General features: G+C 42.7%; 1 protein-coding gene across 1 annotated transcript in view; it reads right to left on the bottom strand.

The window, feature by feature from the left end:
• The window catches only part of BMP3 (bone morphogenetic protein 3), an 81,245-nt gene extending 74,081 nt beyond the window's left edge, over positions 1-7,164 (bottom strand). The window contains exon 1 of the mRNA XM_089675495.1: positions 6,573-7,164. Coding sequence (XP_089531621.1) covers positions 6,573-6,885 — 313 coding nt within the window. The 5' untranslated portion in view covers positions 6,886-7,164. The remainder of the gene's footprint in view (positions 1-6,572) is intronic.
• Positions 7,165-22,009: the final 14,845 nt, after the last annotated feature.

Below are 22,009 nucleotides of genomic sequence, written 5' to 3'. Positions count from 1 at the left end.
CATTTGTTTTGCCTCTTCACGCTATGAACATAAAGAGTTTTATTATGATTTCCATATTGGCACCTGTGCCCGGTATAATGGAGCTATCTTGCTATGGGACAGGTGCCCATCACTGTTACATACTGGATGGCCTTTGCTATGGATTTAGGGTTATTTATGAGAGCAGAGTGCAGAAACACACTGGAGGGATTTACTAAAATGAATCTGGTGCAGCTGTGCATGGCAGCCAATCAGCTTCTAACTTCAGCTTGTTCCATTAAGCTATGGCAATACAACCTGCAAGCTGATCGGTTTCTATTCAGAGTTGTACCAGATTTTGCACTCTCCAGCTTTAGTAAATAACACCTATAGCAACCAATCAGAAAACAGCTACCTGCATAAAAGCAACAATGTACTGTCCATGATACTTTCTTTTTTTATTTGCAGCAACAGTGTCTTGTCTGCACATGCCACTGCTACTATTTAATGATCATTTCAATTCTAATAAATCCATTTCATAACAGAAATTAATTCCAGTACATGCTTCAGCAGGAAAGCGGTTTGTCTGGCTATCAGCAGGGACTTACCTCAAACAAGGTTTACCGTTACGCAGCCTATTAATCAGTGCTCAACTAGAAAACAGAACGGAGCTCATGTTTGAGAGCCTCCAAAACTGGCTCAGTGTTATTTGAGGAATTCTGACAGTTGTAATAATGTCATTCCACACAATAAATTAGTTACAGACACACAAGGATCCGTAATGAAATAGCAAGGGGTGTTACACTAAATAGCACCAACGTTAAATACAGTTCACTTAGGCACAAGGTCAGCTCCAGCAGGCTATGGGCACCGGAAAAGGTCAGGTACCAGAACTGGAGATGCAAGCTTCCATGTGGAAGGATGCTTTATATGTCACCAAACTTATTTTCAAGTTATAAGTAACTATGAGGCTTTGGGAATAATAGTTAAAGTGCAACTGTATGTCAACAGTTCTTTCAGAAAATATGCAACATAAAACAAAAAAGGAGAAATAGAGAGCAGAGAGTGGAAGACATATATAGGAGAGAGAGAATGATGTATATATGGTAAGAGAGAGAGAGACCTATATATGAGAAGAGAGAGACCTATATGAATAGAGACAGAATTGTATATAGGATGAGAGACCAATATATAGAGACATATATAAGGGATGAGAGCGAGATATATGGGGAGAGAGTGACCTATACACAGGAAGAGAGATATCTAAATATGGGAAGAGAAAAAGAGAACTATGCATTGGAAGAGAAACATACATATGGGAATAGAGAGAGACCTATATATATAGGAAGAGGTCATATATGATGTGAGATACATATGGAACAGAGAAAGACTTATGCATGGGAAGAGAGTCATATTTATGGGGGGGGGGAGAAACCTATATATGGGAAGAGAGAAATATATGGAGAACTAGAGACCTACATATGGGATGAGAGACATATATATGAAGAGACAGAGACCTATATATGGGAAGTGATAAATATATGGAGAGACAGAGGCTTATATATGGGAAGAGAGACATATATGGGGGGGGGGGGGGGGTAAGGGACTTACATATGGGAAGAGAACCATATATATTGGGAGATACCTTAGATTGTACGCCCCTTGAGGGTTAGGGACAGATGTGAATGTACAATATATATGTAAAGTGCTGTGTAAATTGACGGCGCTATATAAGTACCTGAAATAAATAAATAAATAATAGAGACCTTTATATAGGAAGAGAGACCTGTATATGGGGGGAGAGAGAGACCTATATATGGGAAGAAAAATAAATATATGGAGAGATAGAGACATATATATATGGAAAGAGAGACATATATATGGGGGGTGGGAGAGAGACCTATATAATATAGATGTACAAATGGGGGAGACAATCCTATGTATGGGAATATAGACATATATATGGGGGAGACAGACCTCTATATGGGAATATAGACATATATATGGGGGAGAGATACCTATTTATGGGAATATAGATATACATGGGGAAGAGAGACCTCTATGTTGGAATATATACATATATATGGGGGAGAGAGACCTCTATATGGGAGTATAAACATATCTAGAGGATAGAGAGACCTCTAATATGGGAACATAGACATATATATGGGGTAGAGAGATCTATTAATGGGGGAGACAGACCTCTATAAGGGAATATAGACATATATATGGGGGAGAGATACCTATTTATGGGAATATAGATATACATGGGGAAGAGAGACCTCTATGTTGGAATATATACATATATATGGGGGAGAGAGACCTCTATATGGGAGTATAAACATATCTAGAGGATAGAGAGACCTCTAATATGGGAACATAGACATATATATGGGGTAGAGAGATCTATTAATGGGAATACATGGGGAAGAGAGACCTCTATGTTGGAATATATACATATACATGGGGAGACAGACCTCTATATGGGAATATAGACATATATATGGGCGAGAGACCTATTTATGGGAATATAGATATATATGGGGAAGAGAGACCTCTATATGGAAGTATAAACATATATAGAGGGAAGAGAGACCTCTAATATGGGAACATAGACATATATATGGGGGAGAGACTTCTATATGGGAATAGAGACATATATATAGAGGAGAGAGACCTGTATATGGGAATATAGACATATATATGGGGGTGAGAGACCTTTAAATGGGATTATAGACATAAATATGGGGGATATAGACCTCTGTATGGGATTATAGACATATATATGGGGGACAGAGACCTATATATGTGAATATAGACATATGTATTGGGGGAGAGATACTTCTATATGGGAAAATAGACATATATATGGGGGCGATAGACCTCTATATGGGAATACAGACACACGTACAGGGAGAGAGGCCTCTGTATGGGAATATATGGGTGAAAGAACATATATATGGGGGAAAGAGACCTAATTGTGTGAACACATATATAAATGGGGGAAATAGACATCTATATTGGAATATAGACATTTATATAGGGAAAGAGACCTCTAAATGGGACTATGGAAATATATATGGGGGACCCATATATGGGAATATGAATATATATATATATATATAGTAAGAGATGGTTATATTTGTGGAGAGAACCCTGTAGATATGGAAAGAAGAGAAGAGAGGGAGATGGAGAGATGTAGAGAAGAATAAAAGCAGATAAATGTACATATGGGACAGGAGGGCTGGAGATGTATATAGTGTATTGTGTGATGTATATGGTGTATCGTGTGATGTATATGGTGTATCGTGTGATGTATATGGTGTATCGTATGATGTATATGGTGTATCGTGTGATGTATATGGTGTATCGTATGATGTATATGGTGTATCGTGTGATGTATATGGTGTATCGTGTGATGTATATGGTGTATCGTGTGATGTATATGGTGTATCGTATGATGTATATGGTGTATCGTATGATGTATATGGTGTATTGTGTGATGTATATGGTGTATCGTATGATGTATATGGTGTATCGTGTGATGTATATGGTGTATCGTATGATGTATATGGTGTATCGTATGATGTATATGGTGTATTGTGTGATGTATATGGTGTATCGTGTGATGTATATAGTGTATCGTATGATGTATATGGTGTATCATATGATGTATATGGTGCAGTGTCATGTATATGGTGTATCGTATGATGTATATGGTGTATCGTATGATGTATATGGTGTATCGTGTGATGTATATGGTGTATCGTATGATGTATATGGTGTATCGTATGATGTATATTGGTGTACTGTGTGATGTATATGGTGCAGTGTGATGTATATGGTGTATCATGTGATGTATATGGTGTATCGTGTGATGTATATGGTGTATCATGTGATGTATATGGTGTATCGTGTGATGTATATGGTGTATCGTATCATGTATATGGTGTATCGTATGATGTATACGGTGTATCGTATGATGTATACGGTGTATCATATGATGTATATGGTGTATCATATGATGTATATGGTGCAGTGTGATGTATATGGTGTATCGTATGATGTATATGGTGTATCGTGTGATGTATATGGTGTATCGTGTGATGTATATGGTGTATCGTGTGATGTATATGCTGTATTGTGTGATGTATATGGTGTATCATATGATGTACGTGGTGCAGTGTGATGTATATGGTGTAATATATGATGTATATGGTGCAGTGGATGTATATGGTGTGTCGTGTGATGTATATGGTGTATTGTATGATGTATATGGTGCAGTGTGATGTATATGGTGTATTGTATGATGTATATGGTGCAGTGTGATGTATATGGTGTATTGTATGATGTATATGGTGTATCGTGTGATGTATATGGTGTATTGTGTGACGTATATGGTGTATCGTGTGATGTATATGGTGTATCGTGTGATGTATACGTGCTATCGTATGATGTATATGGTGTATCGTGTGATGTATATGGTGTATCGTATGATGTATATGGTGTATCGTGTGATGTATATGGTGTATCGTATGATGTATATGGTGTATCGTGTGATGTATATGGTGTATCGTATCATGTATATGGTGTATCGTATCATGTATACGGTGTATCGTATGATGTATACGGTGTATCATATGATGTATATGGTGTATCATATGATGTATATGGTGCAGTGTGATGTATATGGTGTATCGTATGATGTATATGGTGTATCGTGTGATGTATATGGTGTATCGTGTGATGTATATGGTGTATCGTGTGATGTATATGCTGTATTGTGTGATGTATATGGTGTATCATATGATGTACGTGGTGCAGTGTGATGTATATGGTGTAATATATGATGTATATGGTGCAGTGGATGTATATGGTGTGTCGTGTGATGTATATGGTGTATCGTGTGATGTATATGGTGTATTGTATGATGTATATGGTGCAGTGTGATGTATATGGTGTATTGTATGATGTATATGGTGCAGTGTGATGTATATGGTGTATTGTATGATGTATATGGTGTATCGTGTGATGTATATGGTGTATTGTGTGATGTATATGGTGTATCGTGTGATGTATATGGTGTATCGTGTGATGTATACGTGCTATCGTATGATGTATATGGTGTATCGTGTGATGTATATGGTGTATCGTATGATGTATATGGTGTATCGTGTGATGTATATGGTGTATCGTATGATGTATATGGTGTATCGTGTGATGTATATGGTGTATCGTGTGATGTATACGTGCTATCGTATGATGTATATGGTGTATCGTGTGATGTATACGTGGTATCGTATGATGCATATGGTGTATCGTGTGATGTATATGGTGTATCGTATGATGCATATGGTGTATCGTGTGATGTATATGGTGTATCGTGTGATGTATATGGTGTATCGTGTGATGTATATGGTGTATTGTGTGATGTATATGGTGTATCGTATGATGTATATGGTGCAGTGTGATGTATACAGTGTATCTTATGATGTATATGGTGTATTGTGTGATGTATATGGTGTATTGTGTGATGTATATGGTGTATCATATGATGTATATGGTGTATCGTGTGATGTATATGGTGCAGTGTGATGTATATGGTGTATCGTGTGCTGTATATGGTGTATCGTGTGATGTATATGGTGTATCGTGTGATGTATATGGTGTATTGTATGATGTATATGGTGTATCGTGTGATGTATACGTGCTATCGTATGATGTATATGGTGTATCGTGTGATGTATACGTGGTATCGTATGATGCATATGGTGTATCGTGTGATGTATATGGTGTATCGTGTGATGTATATGGTGTATCGTATGATGTACTTGGTGTATCGTGTGATGTATATGGTGTATCGTGTGATGTATACGTGCTATCGTATGATGTATATGGTGTATCGTGTGATGTATATGGTGTATCGTGTGATGTATATGGTGTATCGTGTGATGTATACGTGCTATCGTATGATGTATATGGTGTATCGTGTGATGTATATGGTGTATCGTATGATGTATATGGTGTATCGTGTGATGTATATGGTGTATCGTATGATGTATATGGTGTATTGTATGATGTATATGGTGTATCGTGTGATGTATATGGTGCAGTGTGATGTATATGGTGTATCGTATGATGTATATGGTGTATCGTATGATGTATATGGCGTATCGTGTGATGTATATGGTGTATCGTATGATGTATATGGTGTATCGTATGATGTATATGGTGTATCGTGTGATGTATATGGTGTATCGTGTGATGTATACGTGGTATCGTATGATGTACATGGTGTATCGTATGATGTATATGGTGTATCGTGTGATGTATACGTGGTATCGTATGATGTATATGGTGTATTGTATGATGTATATGGTGTATCGTGTGATGTATACGTGGTATCGTATGATGTATATGGTGTATTGTATGATGTATATGGTGTATCGTGTGATGTATACGTGGTATCGTATGATGTATATGGTGTACTGTATGATGTATAAGGTGTACTGAGTGAGATAAGAGATGGTGCCCCTGCAGGCTCTGAGTGTCCTGTATATCTCCGAGTGTGCCGATATCAGACATGATAAAGAAGGTTGTATAGCCGGACTCACCATGGAGGGGTTTGAAGCTCCGCACGGTGTTGCCGTCCTTGAGGGTGAGTTGTTGGCGGGAGCTGTCTCTGCCCCTTCTCCCTCCTCCTCCTCCTCGGTACTTATCATAGAGTCTGAGCATATGTTCGGACACCGTGTCCCCCACAGGTAGCACAGCCTCTCCATGTGTGCGGGAAGACTCACCTGCTCCCAGCCCGGAGCTCCCAGCCTGGCTCCTCATGCCCAGCACTCCTTCCTTCCACACTTCTCCAAGACACAAGCAGCTGGTGCAAGCCAAGCACAGCCAGAGCCAGGCGGGCCCCCGTGTAGCCATGTCCAGGTAGTGTCACCAAGGAACACACAGAGTCCACACCAGAGCGCCTTGTCTAATCACAATTCAGCACTTTATTCATTCAGCATCCACAAATGTCCGGGAGTCAGGTGTAGTGAGGGTCATAGGTGGGCTGAGAGGTCAGTATGCTATGACAGAGGCGGCGTTATGTGAACATAGTGGTCCTGTGTGAGGAGTGGCAGGGTGATGAGCAGTCTGCAGCCTCCTCTGTGTAAATCTTGTCTGTGCTTTCCTTGCCAGGACTTTGGAGTGCAGTGAGAGGCGCTGCTTGGCCGTGGTTTTGTGTCAGCTCGGGGCTGAGCCCAGTCAGCAGGCAACCAATCACTGCTCTCCGCTCTGACCAACCTGCACTGTGTACAGGCAGCGCTAGCTAGTGTAGGGCTGTGTGCTACAAGTGTGTGTGTGTGTATTCTCCTCAGCACTCCTCCCTGCTCCACCTTTGTACACAGGGGACACCCAAATCCTTATTCTTCTCTCACTACACAACACTTCACTTTCCCATCTGTCATCACCTGTCACTTCAGCCTGGGCACAGCACTATGTACAAGATGACAACAGACAAACTGATATCTTCTATTTACTACAGCTAGACACATTTTAAAGAGAACATGTCACAATCAACAGCTGAAAATGCTGCTTGTCCTACTTGTCATGCTGAATCATTTGCTTCAACACTTCAAAACGTTTTTTTTCACTTTTGGATAGAGCAAGGGAAGTTTATAACCCTTGTCAGATTTATTTCCATATCTGTGTCCCATTGCAGAAATTTCCCTTCACTTCCTGTAATATAGCCAAAACAGGAAGTGAGAGGAAATCACTTACAGTGATAATGGTAAAAAGGGTGACTCTCCTTAACTGCTACCCGTCCACCCTATAGCAGAAGTACCGCTACAGGGGGGCACTGGTACGCAAAGTCAGGTACTGTATATATACGTGATTTTGCATTTCCAGGTAGGGGGTGCGTGAGCGGCGTGCGCGCACCCTACCCGCGCCACCATTCGCAGCCGTGGCTGTCAATCACCGGGTCCCAGCCGGTGATTACTCGCTGGTGCCTGGTGATTGCCAAGCATCTCCGACGGGGGGGAGAACTGTTTGTAAACAAAACACTTCTCTCCCCTGTCAGCTCCTGCACACTGCTTTGCATGGCTCTGCATAGCCATGCAAAGCAGTGTGCTTACAGTTTACCACAAACACAACCCAGTATGCAAAACAGCACAGTTAACCCTTTGATTGCCCTACATGTTGACCCTTTCCTGCCCAGTGCCATTAGTACAGTGTCAGTGCTTTTTATTAACACTGATCACTGTATTGGTGTCACTGGGGATGTCAGTGACACCAAGTCAGTTCCCCCCCAGTGTCAGAATGCCCGCTGCAGTCCCGCTATCAGTTGCTGATCGCCACCATTACTAGTAAAAATTAAAAAAAAAAAAATTGCAAAAAATCCCAGTACATACACCGCCATTTGTAAATGCTATAACTTTTACATAAACCAATTCATTTACACATATTGGGATTTTTTTTTATTAGCAAAGACATGTAGCAGAATACATTTTGGCCTAAATTTATGATGAAATTTGATTTTTAAAATTTTTTACTGGTTATGTTTATTAGCAAAAAGTCAAAAGTATTGTTTTTTTTTTCTCAAAATTGTCAGTCTTTTTTTTTTTATAGCACAAAAAATTAAAAATGTACAGGCAATCAAATACTACCAAAAGATATCTCTGTTCATGGGGGGAAAAGTATGTAAATTTCATTTGGGTGCAGTGTTGCATGACCGTGCAATTGTCAGTTAAAGTAACGCAGCGCCGTAATGCAAAAAATGGCCTGGTCAGGAAGGGGGGAAATCCTCTGGAGGGCAAGTAGTTTGGGGGCAGAGATGGCAATAAAAACTGACAACAGTGGTGTCGCTATGAGTAAAGGGTGACACCAGGGCAGGGGCGGACTGACAAATGGGCCCCCGGGCAATAGGGGATCATGGGGCCCTGTGTCCTAGCCCAAACTCAAAAAAGCCTATGAAACAGGTATCAGGGACATCTGATGGGGCCCCCTACTGACCCCTCAGGCAGTGCCCGAGTTTCCAAATGGTCAGTCCGCCCCTGCACCAGGGTCGGGACAAGAGGTCCCGGTAGCTGCTGGAGGGAGGATTTTGCTCCCCCCTCCCTCCAGCTGTGGGACTGGATCTCCTCCTCTTGGTGTACACTGCTTATTTTGTGGGTGGGATGGGGGTGTGGCCAGTTTTGGAGATCCAGCCTGCCCCCTGCCTGAGCTGCCCACTCAGCCACCTGCCTGCCTGTCTGCTCGCTCACTCGCTTGCCCGCCTGCCCGCCCATTTGGCTGCACTCCTAGAACAGGTAGAAAAGAGCTGACCAGGAGTGAGTGTGTGCTGAGGCAAGCTCAGCTCTGCTCCCTGTCCAACGCCAGAGGATAGAAAGTAGGGGAATGGGACTGGAGCAGGCTGTTGAGGAAGAGGCTAACATTGCCGTGACCTTCAATGCAGGTCAGGGGGTGGCGGTCAGTGGCAGTAAAATTTAAGCCCCCATCCCTCACCTGCATTGGTCTTCATGGCAGTGAATGTTAACCCCATCATCCCCCCCCCACACGCACACCTTGCATTGGTCCTCTTGGCAGTGAAATTTTAACCCTCCTTCTGCATTTGTGGCAATGTCGGTAAAAGTTAAATCCCCCCCACATTGGTGGTCATGGGAGGGGTTACATTTCAAATCCACTGACCACCAATGTGGGGGAGGGACTTAATGATACTGAAATCTGTGCTTGGGGTTATTAATGCGTCCACTGACACCAATGCTGGGAGTTATCATGGCGTCCTCTAGTACCAGTGTTGGGGTATTTATGGCATCCACTGACATCAATACTGGGGGTTATTAATGCATCCACTGGCACCAAATTCTGGAAGTTATTATTGAGTCTACTGACACCAATGCTGGGGGTTAGTAATGCATCCATTGACACCAATGCTGGGGATTATTAATGAGACCACTGACACCAATACTGGGGGTTATTAATGCATCCACTTCCACCAATGCTGGGAGTTATTATGGAGACCATCAACACCAATGCTGGGGGTTAGTAATGCATCCATTGACACCAATGCTGGGGATTATTAATGAGACCACTGACACCAATACTGGGGGTTATTAATGCATCCACTGGCACCAATGCTGGGAGTTATTATGGAGACCATCAACACCAATGCTGGGGGATATTAATGCATCCATTGACACTAAGGCTGGGATCTATTAATGCATCCACTGTCACCAATGTTGGGGGTTATTAATGCAACCACTGGCACCAATACTGGAAGTTATTATGAAGTTCAATGACACCAATGCTGGGGATATTAAGTCATCCACTGACACCAATGCTGGGGGATATTAATGCATCCACTGACACCAATGCTGGGGATTATTAATGCGCCCACTGACATCAATGCTGGGGGTAATTCTTGCGTCCAGGAAGGGGGGCGGCACTCCACTGGGAGACACTCCACTGGGAGACACCATCAAGACCGTGATGGTGTCACCCCCATCTGTGACAGTGCACAGACTACATTATTTACAGGGGCCAGTTTGGGGTGCACACTTTGACCTCATGCTGCTGTTCCAAAACTAGCCTGCCCAGTGCCCTGAAAGGCACTGTGGCAGACTAGACAGGAGAGAGCCCGACGTACTAGCCTGCCCAGTGTCTACTGTTCTGTCACTCCGTGCGGCAGGACAGAGCACTGTGGCAGGCTAGTGGAGAGGAGCCATGCCAATACGCTAGCCCACTCAGTGCCCTACAGTGGGGCAAACATATAAAGGAAAAAATTATTAGGGGGGGGGTATGACACCATGCTTTACAGGACCAGGTGACACCATCCCTAGTGACGCCACTGACTGACAGGGGTTCTAATAAATCTCCACTATATCCAAAACAAAAATAAAAGTTTTCCCTTTAACTATACTTTAAAGTGACACTAAAGCTTCAATTAAAAAGAAATAACAAACATGTCTATACTTACTTGCTCTGTGCAGTGGTTTTGCAGAGTAGCCCAGAGCATCTTCTGCGCATATACATCTGTCACCTGGGTTCACTGAGGTCTCGTCCGCCAGTGCATGGACCAGGCTGTCACTGACAGTGTCACACATGCTGCAGCTGCTCACTCACAGCCAGTGCTGCAGCTGTTCTCCCTCTCTATGGCTGCCAGTGAGGAAGGGAGTAAGAGAACACAGGACTGCTGGGAAAAACCTGAGTCTATGTGAAATGTAGTCCCCAGAGACAGTTTTCCATTAACCCTTTTATTGCCACCATCACAGTAATTATGGCAGTGGTTTCAGGGGATTTTAACCACCTCCCGCCTGCCATATAGTAATATGACGGGCGCAAGGTGGTTCTCTCATTCTGGGAGGACGTCATATGACGTCCTCCCATTGTCACTGCGCATGCACAGCTCAGGGAGCGCGCAGCGTGGCGATCAACGGTGTGCTGTGTCCCTCGAACACAGCGGATCTTTCCGCGGAGGGGACATGTACACTGATCATCAGGGCACTGATGATCAGTGTGCCCTGATGATCAGTGTAGCCCCAGCAGTGCCACCTGTCAGTGTCCATCAGTGCCTTATGTCAGTGCCTCGTGCCAGTGCCCATCAGTGCCACATATCAGTGCCTACCAGTGCACATTAATGCCACATATCAGTGCCCATCTGAGCTGCCTTTCAGTGTCACCCATCAGTGCCAGTCAGTGCCACCTATCAATGCCAATCAGTGCCACCTAACAGTGCCATTCAGTGCCGCCTAACAGTGCCATTCAGTGCCGCCTAACAGTGCCAGTCAGTGCCTCCCATCAGTGCCAGTCAGTGCCGCCTATCAGTGCTGCCTATCAGTGCCATATATCAATGCCATGTATCAGTGCTGCCTTTCAGTGCCCATCAGTGATGCCTGTCAATGCCCATCAGTGCCACCTACCAGTGCCTCCTCATCAGTGCCCATCAGTGCCACCTATCAGTGTCCATCAGTGCAGCCTATCATTGCCCATCAGTGCAGCCTCATTAGCGCACATCAATGAAGGAGAAAAATCACTTATTTACAAAATTTTATAACAAAAACTAAGAAAAAACTTTTTTTTTCAAAATTTTCAGTGGTTTTTGGTTTGTTTAAGAAAAAAGAAAAAACCCAGAGGTGATTAACTATCACCAAAATAAAGCTCTATCTTTCACAAAAAAATGATAAAAATTTCATATAGGTACAGTGTTGTTTGACCACGCAATTGTCATTCAAAGTGCGACAGCGCTGAAAGCTGGAAATTGGCCTGGGCAGGAAGGGGGTATAGGTGCCCTGTAGGCTAGTGGTTAAACACTCCCAGTGGCTGTGTGTAAGGCCTCATGTGCACTAGGCTCTTCTGAAGGCTTTTCTCCTGACAGCATAAAAACAGTACTAAAAACGTGCGGAAAGCCATATTTTTTTAGACACAGTTAAAGAAGAACTATAGGCAAAACTTTTTTTTTTTTTTTTTTGGATAGAGCAAGGGAGGGTTATATCCCCTGTCAGGTTTTTTTTCGCCCTCTGTGTCCCATTGAGGAAATTTACCTTCACTTCCTGTCCCATAGCCAAACAAGAAGAGAAAGAAAATCCATGCAAATTAAGGGAATCCCTTGGTGACCCCCAGGTTACCAGAACTAGTGCCCCCATTGGAAGATTTCCCCTCTATTACTTTTCTGGGCACAACCCAAATTTTGGGATTTTCTTTTACTTTCACTTTCAATAATAACAGTAAACAGGACAAATATAGAGGGTGAATCTCTATAACCAGAATCAGATAGCAATAAAAACTGACAGGTTTTCTAATCCCTCTCCACTCCATCCAAAACTGAAAAAAATTGCCTTTAGTTATACTTTAGGTGCATTTTAACCAAGGAAATCCAAACAGGTTAAAGGTTATGTGTAGAGATGAGCGAATCGAACATGACGAAGTGAAATTCGTTCCGAAGATTTGGAAAAATTCTATTCGCGACGAATCCGAAGATTAGCAAACTTCGGATGCACGAATCGAATTTTCCCAAAAATGGCGGCGACATGTGTGGCGACGGAGAAAATGGACAGAGAAGATGGGGCGGGGATCTCTGGGAAGGCGCGCTGACCCATAATGCATTCATGACATGTGATCGCATTAGCCAATCAGCAGCCAGCCAGGACTGTGTAATGGTGGAGCTATAAATCGCGGCCATCTTAGAATTCTCCATTAGCCTCCGGTCATTCAAGAGAGACAGACCTGTGTGTATTAAGGGACAGAGTTAGGGCAACAGAGACTTTAGGGCCACAGAATCGTTACTCAGGGACACAGAATCGTTACTCAGGGACACAGAATCGTTACTCAGGGACACAGTGTTCAGTGTTGTGCGCATTAAGCCAGACACCAAAGGGCAGCACAGACCTGTTATTACTCGCTCAAGCATGGCTGAACAAAACCAGTCTCTACCACAAATTGGACCCAGACCTGCCCAGGGTCTCGTAACTAGATTGCACGGAGGAGTAGAGTCCGTTATCGGAATTAAGTAGACAAAACGCCACACCAAAAAGAGTGGCCATTTCCAACACTTATTCCAGAAAGAGGAACAACCCGTTTCATATACGGCCCGTAGACGTTTCACGTCTGCCACATTCAGTTGATTTAAGACGCAAGCTCCACTTCCTGTGGTCTCTGACCGTCGATATACCTTTAAGTGTCAGCTTTGAAGCTATATTCCCTCCGGAGCACTGACACTGGTGCCCTTCCGTCAACATGCCTTTAAGTTTCAGTTTTCAACCATATTCCCCACAGAAGCCAAACTCTTGGGTATCCCAGAAGCTGCTCAGCGGGTCAGGGCAATAAAGCTCCCGGTTCGCAGGTTGTTCCGTCTTATGGATGGAAGTACGACGGTATATGATCTTCTTCGCACCCACGGCATCACCTCATAGAATCTCTGCATTGCATCTGCAATCACAACGCTGACTTCCCGGATCGCCACTCAGCCATTGGACTCTTGATAGTCGTCTCCCCACACTGCTGCTGGGGGGACTTTTTAACCTAGGCCTGTGTATGGCCTTCAATTGAAGCTGCTTCCGCTCCGCCACTCTGCCATTGGACTCTTGATAGTCGTCTCCCCACGCTGCTGCTGGGGGGACTTTTTAACCTAGGCCTGTGTATGGCCTTCAATTGAAGCTGCTTCTGCTCCGCCACTCTGCCATTGGACTCTTGATAGTCGTCTCCCCACACTGCTGCTGGGGGGACTTTTTAACATAGGCCTCTGTATGGCCTTCAATTTAAGCTGCTTACGCTTCGCCACTCTGCCATGGGCCCCTGTACCGCCTCCTCTTGCTGCTGCCAGGTCCAGAGTGTGTCATGGGTCCCTGTACGGCCTCCCATTGCTGCTGACTTCATCGCCAGACTCTGCCATGTGCCACTTTCAGGTCTCCTTACACTGTTGGTGGGTTCCATTTTGTGATAGGGTGCTGTATGGCCTTCCATTGCTGCTGCCTCCACCGCCACCCTGCGCCATGTGCCTCTGTCGTCTGCTCACGCTGCTGACGGCTTCCGCTTTTTAACCGAGGCCTGTGTTTGGCTTCCGAATACTGCTGCATCCACCGCCACCCTGCGCCATGTGTCTCTGTCGTCTGCTCACGCTGCTGACGGCTTCCGCTTTTTAACCTAGGCCTGTGTATGGCTTCAGAATAATGCTGCCTACACCGCCACCCTGCGCCATGTGCCTCTGTCGTCTGCTCACGCTGCTGCCAGGTCCATACTGATTCATGGCCCCCTGCTCCTCATGAACGTGGTTCAGCGGGTTTGCATCACTTAACGGCAAATCGTTGACAAACGCTGGGATGTTCAGTGTTGTGCGCATTAAGCCAGACACCAAAGGGCAGCACAGACCTGTTATTACTCGCTCAAGCATGGCTGAACAAAACCAGTCTCTACCACAAATTGGACCCAGACCTGCCCAGGGTCTCGTAACTAGATTGCACGGAGGAGTAGAGTCCGTTATCGGAATTAACTGTGAGGGACTTTTAAACCTAGGCCTGTGTATGGCCTTCAATTGAAGCTGCTTTTGCTCCACCACTCTGCCATTGGACTCTTGATAGTCGTCTCCCCACGCTGCTGCTGGGGGGACTTTTTAACATAGGCCTCTGTATGGCCTTCAATTTTAGCTGCTTATGCTCCGCCACTCTGCCATGGGCCCCTGTACCGCCTCCTCATGCTGCTGCCAGGCCCGTAATCTGCCATGGGCCCCCGTACCGACTCCTCATGCTGCTGCCAGGCCCGTAATCTGTCATGGGCCCCTGTACCGCCTCCTCATGCTGCTGCCAGGTCCAGAGTGTGTCATGGGTCCCTGTACGGCCTCCCATTGCTGCTGTCTCCATCGCCACACTCTGCCATGTGCCACTTTCAGGTCTCCTCACACTGCTGGTGGGTTCCATTTTGTCATAGGGTGCTGTATGGCCTCCCATTGCTGCTGCCTCCACCGCCACACTGTGGCTCCACACTCTGGTTTTGGCCCCGTGACTGCCCAAATGAGTGAAGTGTGCGGTGATTCTAAGATCGACGGCACTCATCTGCATGTCATACTGACTGACAGTATTATTTCTCTTCCCCAGCAGACTCCAAGGGCATTTAAATTAAAGGTACAGTGTTCTGCACTAATATAAAGGCTCTCTGAAGCCTAGAAACACCCTTTTTATAAGTTAAATTCGCAGCGAATATATTCGGCTCGAAGCGAATTTATTCGGCGAATTCGGCGAATCAGCCGAACCGAATTTTTGAATAATTCGCTCATCTCTAGTTATGTGGATTGACACCATGACTACACATTGGAGAGGTTGTAATAAAAAATTGAATGTTTTCAAGGGTGACACACATTGGATCAATGCTTTATCTATAGTACAAGAAAGTTTAGTTTGAAGGCTAGGTACAGTTGTGCTCAAAAGTTTGCACACCATGGCAGAAATCATAAAATTTTGGCATTGATATTGAAAATATGACTGATCATGTCTTTTATGAAGGATAGTGATCATACGACTCCATTTAATATCACACTTCTTTAGCTCCTTTTTAAATCATAATGATAACAGAAATCACCCAAATGGCCATGATCAAAAGTTTACATACCCTGGAATGTTTGGCCTTGGTACAGACACACAAGGTGACACACACGGGTTAAAATGGCAAATAAAGGTTACTTTCCCACATCTGTGTTTTTTTTTAACTGCAATTACCATCTGTGTTTAAAAAATCAGAGAGTTTGTTAGCTTTCTCATTAATGCACTGAGCCATGGGGAACAGAAAAGAACTGTCAAAAGACCTGTGTAATAAGGTAAATGAAATTAATAAAGATGGAAAATAATATAAAAAGATATCCTTGAATATGTCAGTCAGTACTGTTTAATCACTTACTAAAAAGTGGAAAATTCAGTGATCTCTTGATACCAAGCCAAGCTTGGATAGACCAAGAAAGATTCCAGCCATAACTGCCAGAAGTGTTCGGGTCACAAAGAAAAACCCACAGGTAACCTCAGGAGAAGTACAGGCTGCTCTGGAAAAGGTTGGTGTGGCTGTTTCAAGGAGCACAATACGATGATACGTGAACACAAATGAGCTGCTTGGTTTAGTTGCCAGAAAGAAGCCTTTACTGCGGCAATGCCATAAAAAAGCCCAGTTACAATATGCCCGACAACACCTTAACATGCCTCACAGCACACTGTGACAAGACCAAAATTGTCACTATAGGCACTATGTTTGGAGAGGGGTCAACAGCTACAAGAATACCATCCCCACTGTGAAGCATGGTGGTGGCTCACTGATATTTTGGGGGGGGTGTGAGCTTTATAAGCACGGGGAATCTTGTGAAAATTGATGGCGAGGTGAATGCAACATATTATCAGAAAATACTGTCCAACAATTTGGTGAGATCTCAAATGTGCAGTTCTTGGCAAAATGACCTTGAGGCATTTTGCCAAGACGAATGGGCAACTATACCACTTGCAAGAATTCAGGGCCTCATAGACAACTATTACAAAAGACTGTGAGCTGTCATTGATACTAAAGGGGGAAATACATAGTTATAAGAACTAAGGGTATGCAGACTTTTGAACAGGGGTCTTTTCATTTATTTACTTGTTGCCATGTTTTGTTTTATGATTGTGCCATTCTGTTATGACCTACAGTTGAATGTCTCATAACAAATGAAAGATATGTGTTTTTCCTGCTCACTCATGTTTACTTTAACCTTTTTGCTGCCAGAGCCGTTTTTGTATTTTTTGCAGACATGTTTAAAAATCATTTTAGGCCTGAAGATTACAAAAAAAAACCAAATATTATATATTTTATGAAAGCAGACAGCCTAGAGAATAAAATAGTGATAGTTATAAGGCATTTGTGTCAAGCACAAGGCCCCCCAGACCATTTCATGTGGCCCACACACCTGTCCTGTAGCTGCAGCACCCCACCCTGTCTCCACCTCCCCTGGTCTCAGCATTCAGCAGACCCTAGCATCTGCCTCAAGCCCTCCTCTGGTCCTCCTCCAGACCCTGCACTTTCTGCTCCTTAGATACAACTGGCCCTTTGAGGGCAACCATAATGCTGATGCAGCCCATATTGAAATTGAGTTTATCACCTCTGCAAACTTTTGAGCATATCTGTATATCTGATGTAATAGGTGAATTGACAAATATCAGTTTTCATTTTATATAGGTAATAGCATTTTGTATACAATGTGTTTGAGACTGAGCTCCAGCCCCTGATGGCATTGTTTTGAGTGAAAGAAATTCAGAATAATTCAATAAAGTACTAACAACAATTTTCTGGTGGTAGTTTCTTTAATCAGTTGCCGCCCATCCACATCATGTTTACTGTGGTTAGGCGGTACGGCCAGACTGTATTACGTACATGTATGTCATCCAGCTTAGGTGCGCGCCACTCCCACAGCTACTGTGTCCACCGGACACATCAGATTGCGGTAATCATGTGATTGCAATGTCAATTAATTAGTTTCATACATAACAGCTGTGATTCCTATAGTGATTCTGTAATTGGCCCACAGCTGTCACATGGTACCTGGGCCAATCACAGCACCCTGTACCATGTGATAGTTGTAGGCCAATCACAGCACACAATAGTAGTCACAGCTGTTATGAATGATAAACACTATAACAGCTATCAAAGTGTAAACAAAAATCCCAGTTCACCCCCCCCCCCCAAAGTAGTAGAGTGTCACTATGGTGACACTGAACTACTTTGATAAAAGTATGTAAAAAAAATAGTAACAAAAAAAAAAAAGAAAAAAAAACATAAAAAATTAAATTTTTAAAAACATTTTTTTCATACTGTCACTAGTCAGTATCCCCGATCACTGCCACACCAGTCATATGATGACGCTGTACTGCATTGACGATGCTATGTAAGAAAAAACTGTGAAATTTTTTTTTATTTCTTTTCTTTATTTTCCCAAAAAAATTTGACAAAAAAATTACAACTTCAAAAAGATCACCATTTCTCTTACTAAATGCCTCAGACTGTCTGCTTACCAAAAAGGGGCCATTTGTACTGTCCTCGCATTTTAAGGGCCTCAAGAAATTAGGCTGTCAGTACATCAGGATTAATCAATTTTCAAATATATATACCATAGTTTATAGACTCTATAACTTTCACACAAACCAATTCCTATCCACTTATTGAGATTTTTTTTTACCAAAGACATGTATTAGAATACATTGTGGCCTAAATCTATGAATTTATTTTAACCTTTTTGGTCTTTTTTTGTTTATATAGTAAAGAAAATTAAAAACCCAATGGTGATCAAATGCCATAAAAAAGAAAGCTCTATGTGTGTGAAAAAAAATGTATTTATGTACAGTGTTGCATGACCTCACAATTGCCAGTTAAAGTAGAGCAGTGCGGAATGGCAAAATATTGCCTGGCTATGAATGGCGGTAAAACCTTCTGGAGATCAAGTGATTAAAGTGTTTGTGAACTCTCACCCTGTAAAACAACCCATTCAGTTTAACCACTTGCCCTCCTTCCTGGCCAGGACATTTTTTGCGAAACAGCGTTGCATTACTTTAACTGTCAATTGCATGGTCATGCAGCGCTGCACCCAAATTAAATTTACGTCCTTTTTTCAATAGAGATTTATTTCATTGGTATTTGATCGCCTGTGTGGGTTTTTTTTTGTGCTATAAAAAAAAAAAGACTGACAATTTTGAGAAAAAAACAATATTTTTAATTTTTTGCTATTAAACATGTCCGGAACATTTTTTTTAAAAATCAAATTTCATCATAAATTTAGGTCAAAATGTATTCTGCTACATGTCTTTGCTAAAAATATTGCCAAATATGTGTAAGTCAATTGGTTTACATGAAAGCTATAGTGTTTACAAATGGCGGTATAAATACTGGATTTTTTTTAACCAGTAATGGCGGTGATCAGCAACTTATAGCAGGACTGTGGGACTGCGACGGGCATTCTGACACTGGGAAGAACTGACTTGGTGTCACTGACATCCCCAGTGACACCAATACAGTGATCAGTGCTAATAAAAAGTACTGACACTGTACTAATGGCACTGGGCAGGAAGGGGTTAACATCTGGGGCAAAGGGTTAACTGTGTGCTGTTTCACATTATTTGCTGTGTGTGTGCGCTTCACTGTAAGCACACTGCTTTGTATGGCTCTGCTATGCAGAGCCATGCAAGTCAGTGTGCAGGAGCTATTACTACTAATAATACGTCGGTATTACTCGGTGATCACCGGGTGCCAGCGAGTAATCATTGGCCGGGATTCGGTGATTGACAGCCGCGGCCGCAAATGGCGATGCGTGCACCCCCTACCCGGAACTGCAAAATCACGTATATATGCATGATTTTGCTCACCGGTGCTGCCCTGTAGCAGTATTACTGCTATAGGGCAGATGGCAAGTGGTTAAAATAGAAATGAAAGGCAAAACATTTGTGTATAGATATGAAAAAAATATATAAATACCTATTTTGCCCTTTCTTAAAAGTGATCACATACCCTCTGTTCTCAATTGCATAAGGAGCTCAGAGAGCTGGGGGAGGAGAAACAGCAGAACACAGAACTGTGAGAAAGAGAGAGAGAGAGACTATTTCCCTATTAGGTCCTCTTTACTTTTCATGGACAGTGTACAGCATTGGGCAACTTTGAAAGCCACTATTGCACTTTAGGGGAAAAAGGGCTATCGACCACTCTACTATAGACTGTCAGAGTAAAGTGGACCTAATGGGAGTCTTTCAGTTCCCCACAAGGTTCTACCATCCACTAGTACAAAACACCTTGGCTCTGCGCCTGTCAGTGTGACAACACAGCGGTTGGGGAGGAAGTGTACTGAGGAAGGTGTATCCAATGTGGACACTCCAACCTCAGTGTGGGCCGCAACAGATTGATATACCTATCTCTGAAATTTACATGAATCAGGCAAAAGCACCAATGCATACAGTGCTACACCTGGACAGAATTATGCATTATCAGTCAAAGTAAAGTGGACCTAAAGGGAAACTAATCTTTTAGGGTCTACGACAACCTTCATAAATTCCCCAGACTGGGTAGAGCTTAGAGCTTGTAATGTCCATATCTGGTGCTAGGTTTGATCCATTTCAGTCCATTTGTGGTAGTTCCATTTTTGAAGATGTCATGACGATAGCCCTTAATCGCCTCAACTGTTGTTAAAATTCCAAGGGGAACCAAGGCATTGGTTTCAAAAACGCTTCTTGACTTTTTGGTAATTTTTAGGTCCATGAATCTAGCAAGTGCATTATAATAATTTGGTGGGTCTCACTCATCAACTTATCTGACACTTTGGATTGAAAATGTTAAACTTGCCATTTATTTCCTATTAGTTAATACAATCAGTATTACTGATGTCAGCAAAGTAAGGGTCTGTGTTGACTGGATTTAGGCTTGTGCTGGGGACATCAGCTTGACATCAGTTTAAGATACTTCTGATAGTATTTTTAATTCATTGGCAGGTGCATATGACCTGCAATTAGCCTCATTCTGACTTGCTATTTGACCAGCTTCAAAGTGGGTTTTGCAATTCCAATAGACTTGAATTGGGATGCAAAACCTGTCTTACATGATCAAAAGCCCACCGACACAGGCCCTTAGAAGAGGAGTAGGTGGATTGGTCCATTGCTGCAACTATCCCCCTCTAAGACTGTGACCAAGGACTGCTGATCGCTCAGTTCCCAGTGATCCCTCCAGAGTCTGTACAGGCTGAGTGATGGGCTAAAGTCTGCTATCAGCTGAACCTGACTCACAGGAGTGCAAAACCATGTGCACTCCTGTGATCCATAGCTTTGGCTCTACTTCTATATGGTCCTGCAGCACTTTGTAAAATGTTGCTTTTCCTCTCTTTATTAAAAACACAGCAGTTGTTTATGATACACCTTGCTTTCGCAAACTAGGTGTCATTCAGTTAAGACAAGTACAGGTTACTGCACACACAGGAAAAAGCTTAGATATTGCTTAGATATTGCTGAGAATGGAATTTTTCATAACATTTCTGCATGACCTCTGCTATGAATTAGTCTGATTTTGTAAAGTGACAGTTCGTTAACTGACTTCCCAAGTTCACAATATAGAAGTTTTATATAGCTGTATATGAAGTCTGTCAGATATTGAAAGTTCACATTTTCCTGTCCAGTTCACGATTTTTTTTACAATATTTTTATTCTTGCCCATAGAGACTAATGAAAGGTTTGAATAGGAAGACAAGCTCCAAAGCTAAACTTGGCGCTTTCAGTAATAAGAAACAGGTGGGCACCCTTGGGGCAGCCAATAAATGTAAAAGAACTGGCACAGTCATTCCATGATCTATGTAGATAAAATTAGATTGCAGCAAGTACTATGAATATTAATGATTCATTTTGTAAATATATGTTGTTTTTACAATTAAACACCTGCTACTTCAAGGTAGTGATAATTACAATGTGTCATGCTTCAACTGAGGGGAACAATTATTTGCCTCTGAATTGGTAGAGAAAATATAATATATACAGTAGTAATACCAAAATAATCATGGGCAGTTTTAGAGCAAATGATAAAGCAAAGTGTGTCCCCTATG

Source organism: Staurois parvus, unplaced genomic scaffold (assembly GCF_062004578.1).
Source record: "Staurois parvus isolate SC_StPar_1 unplaced genomic scaffold, SC_StPar_1.0 ptg000013l, whole genome shotgun sequence".
NCBI classification, from domain to species: Eukaryota; Metazoa; Chordata; class Amphibia; order Anura; family Ranidae; genus Staurois; species Staurois parvus.
Note: the sequence above shows the minus strand (reverse complement) of the source record. Positions and strands in the feature narration are given on the sequence as shown.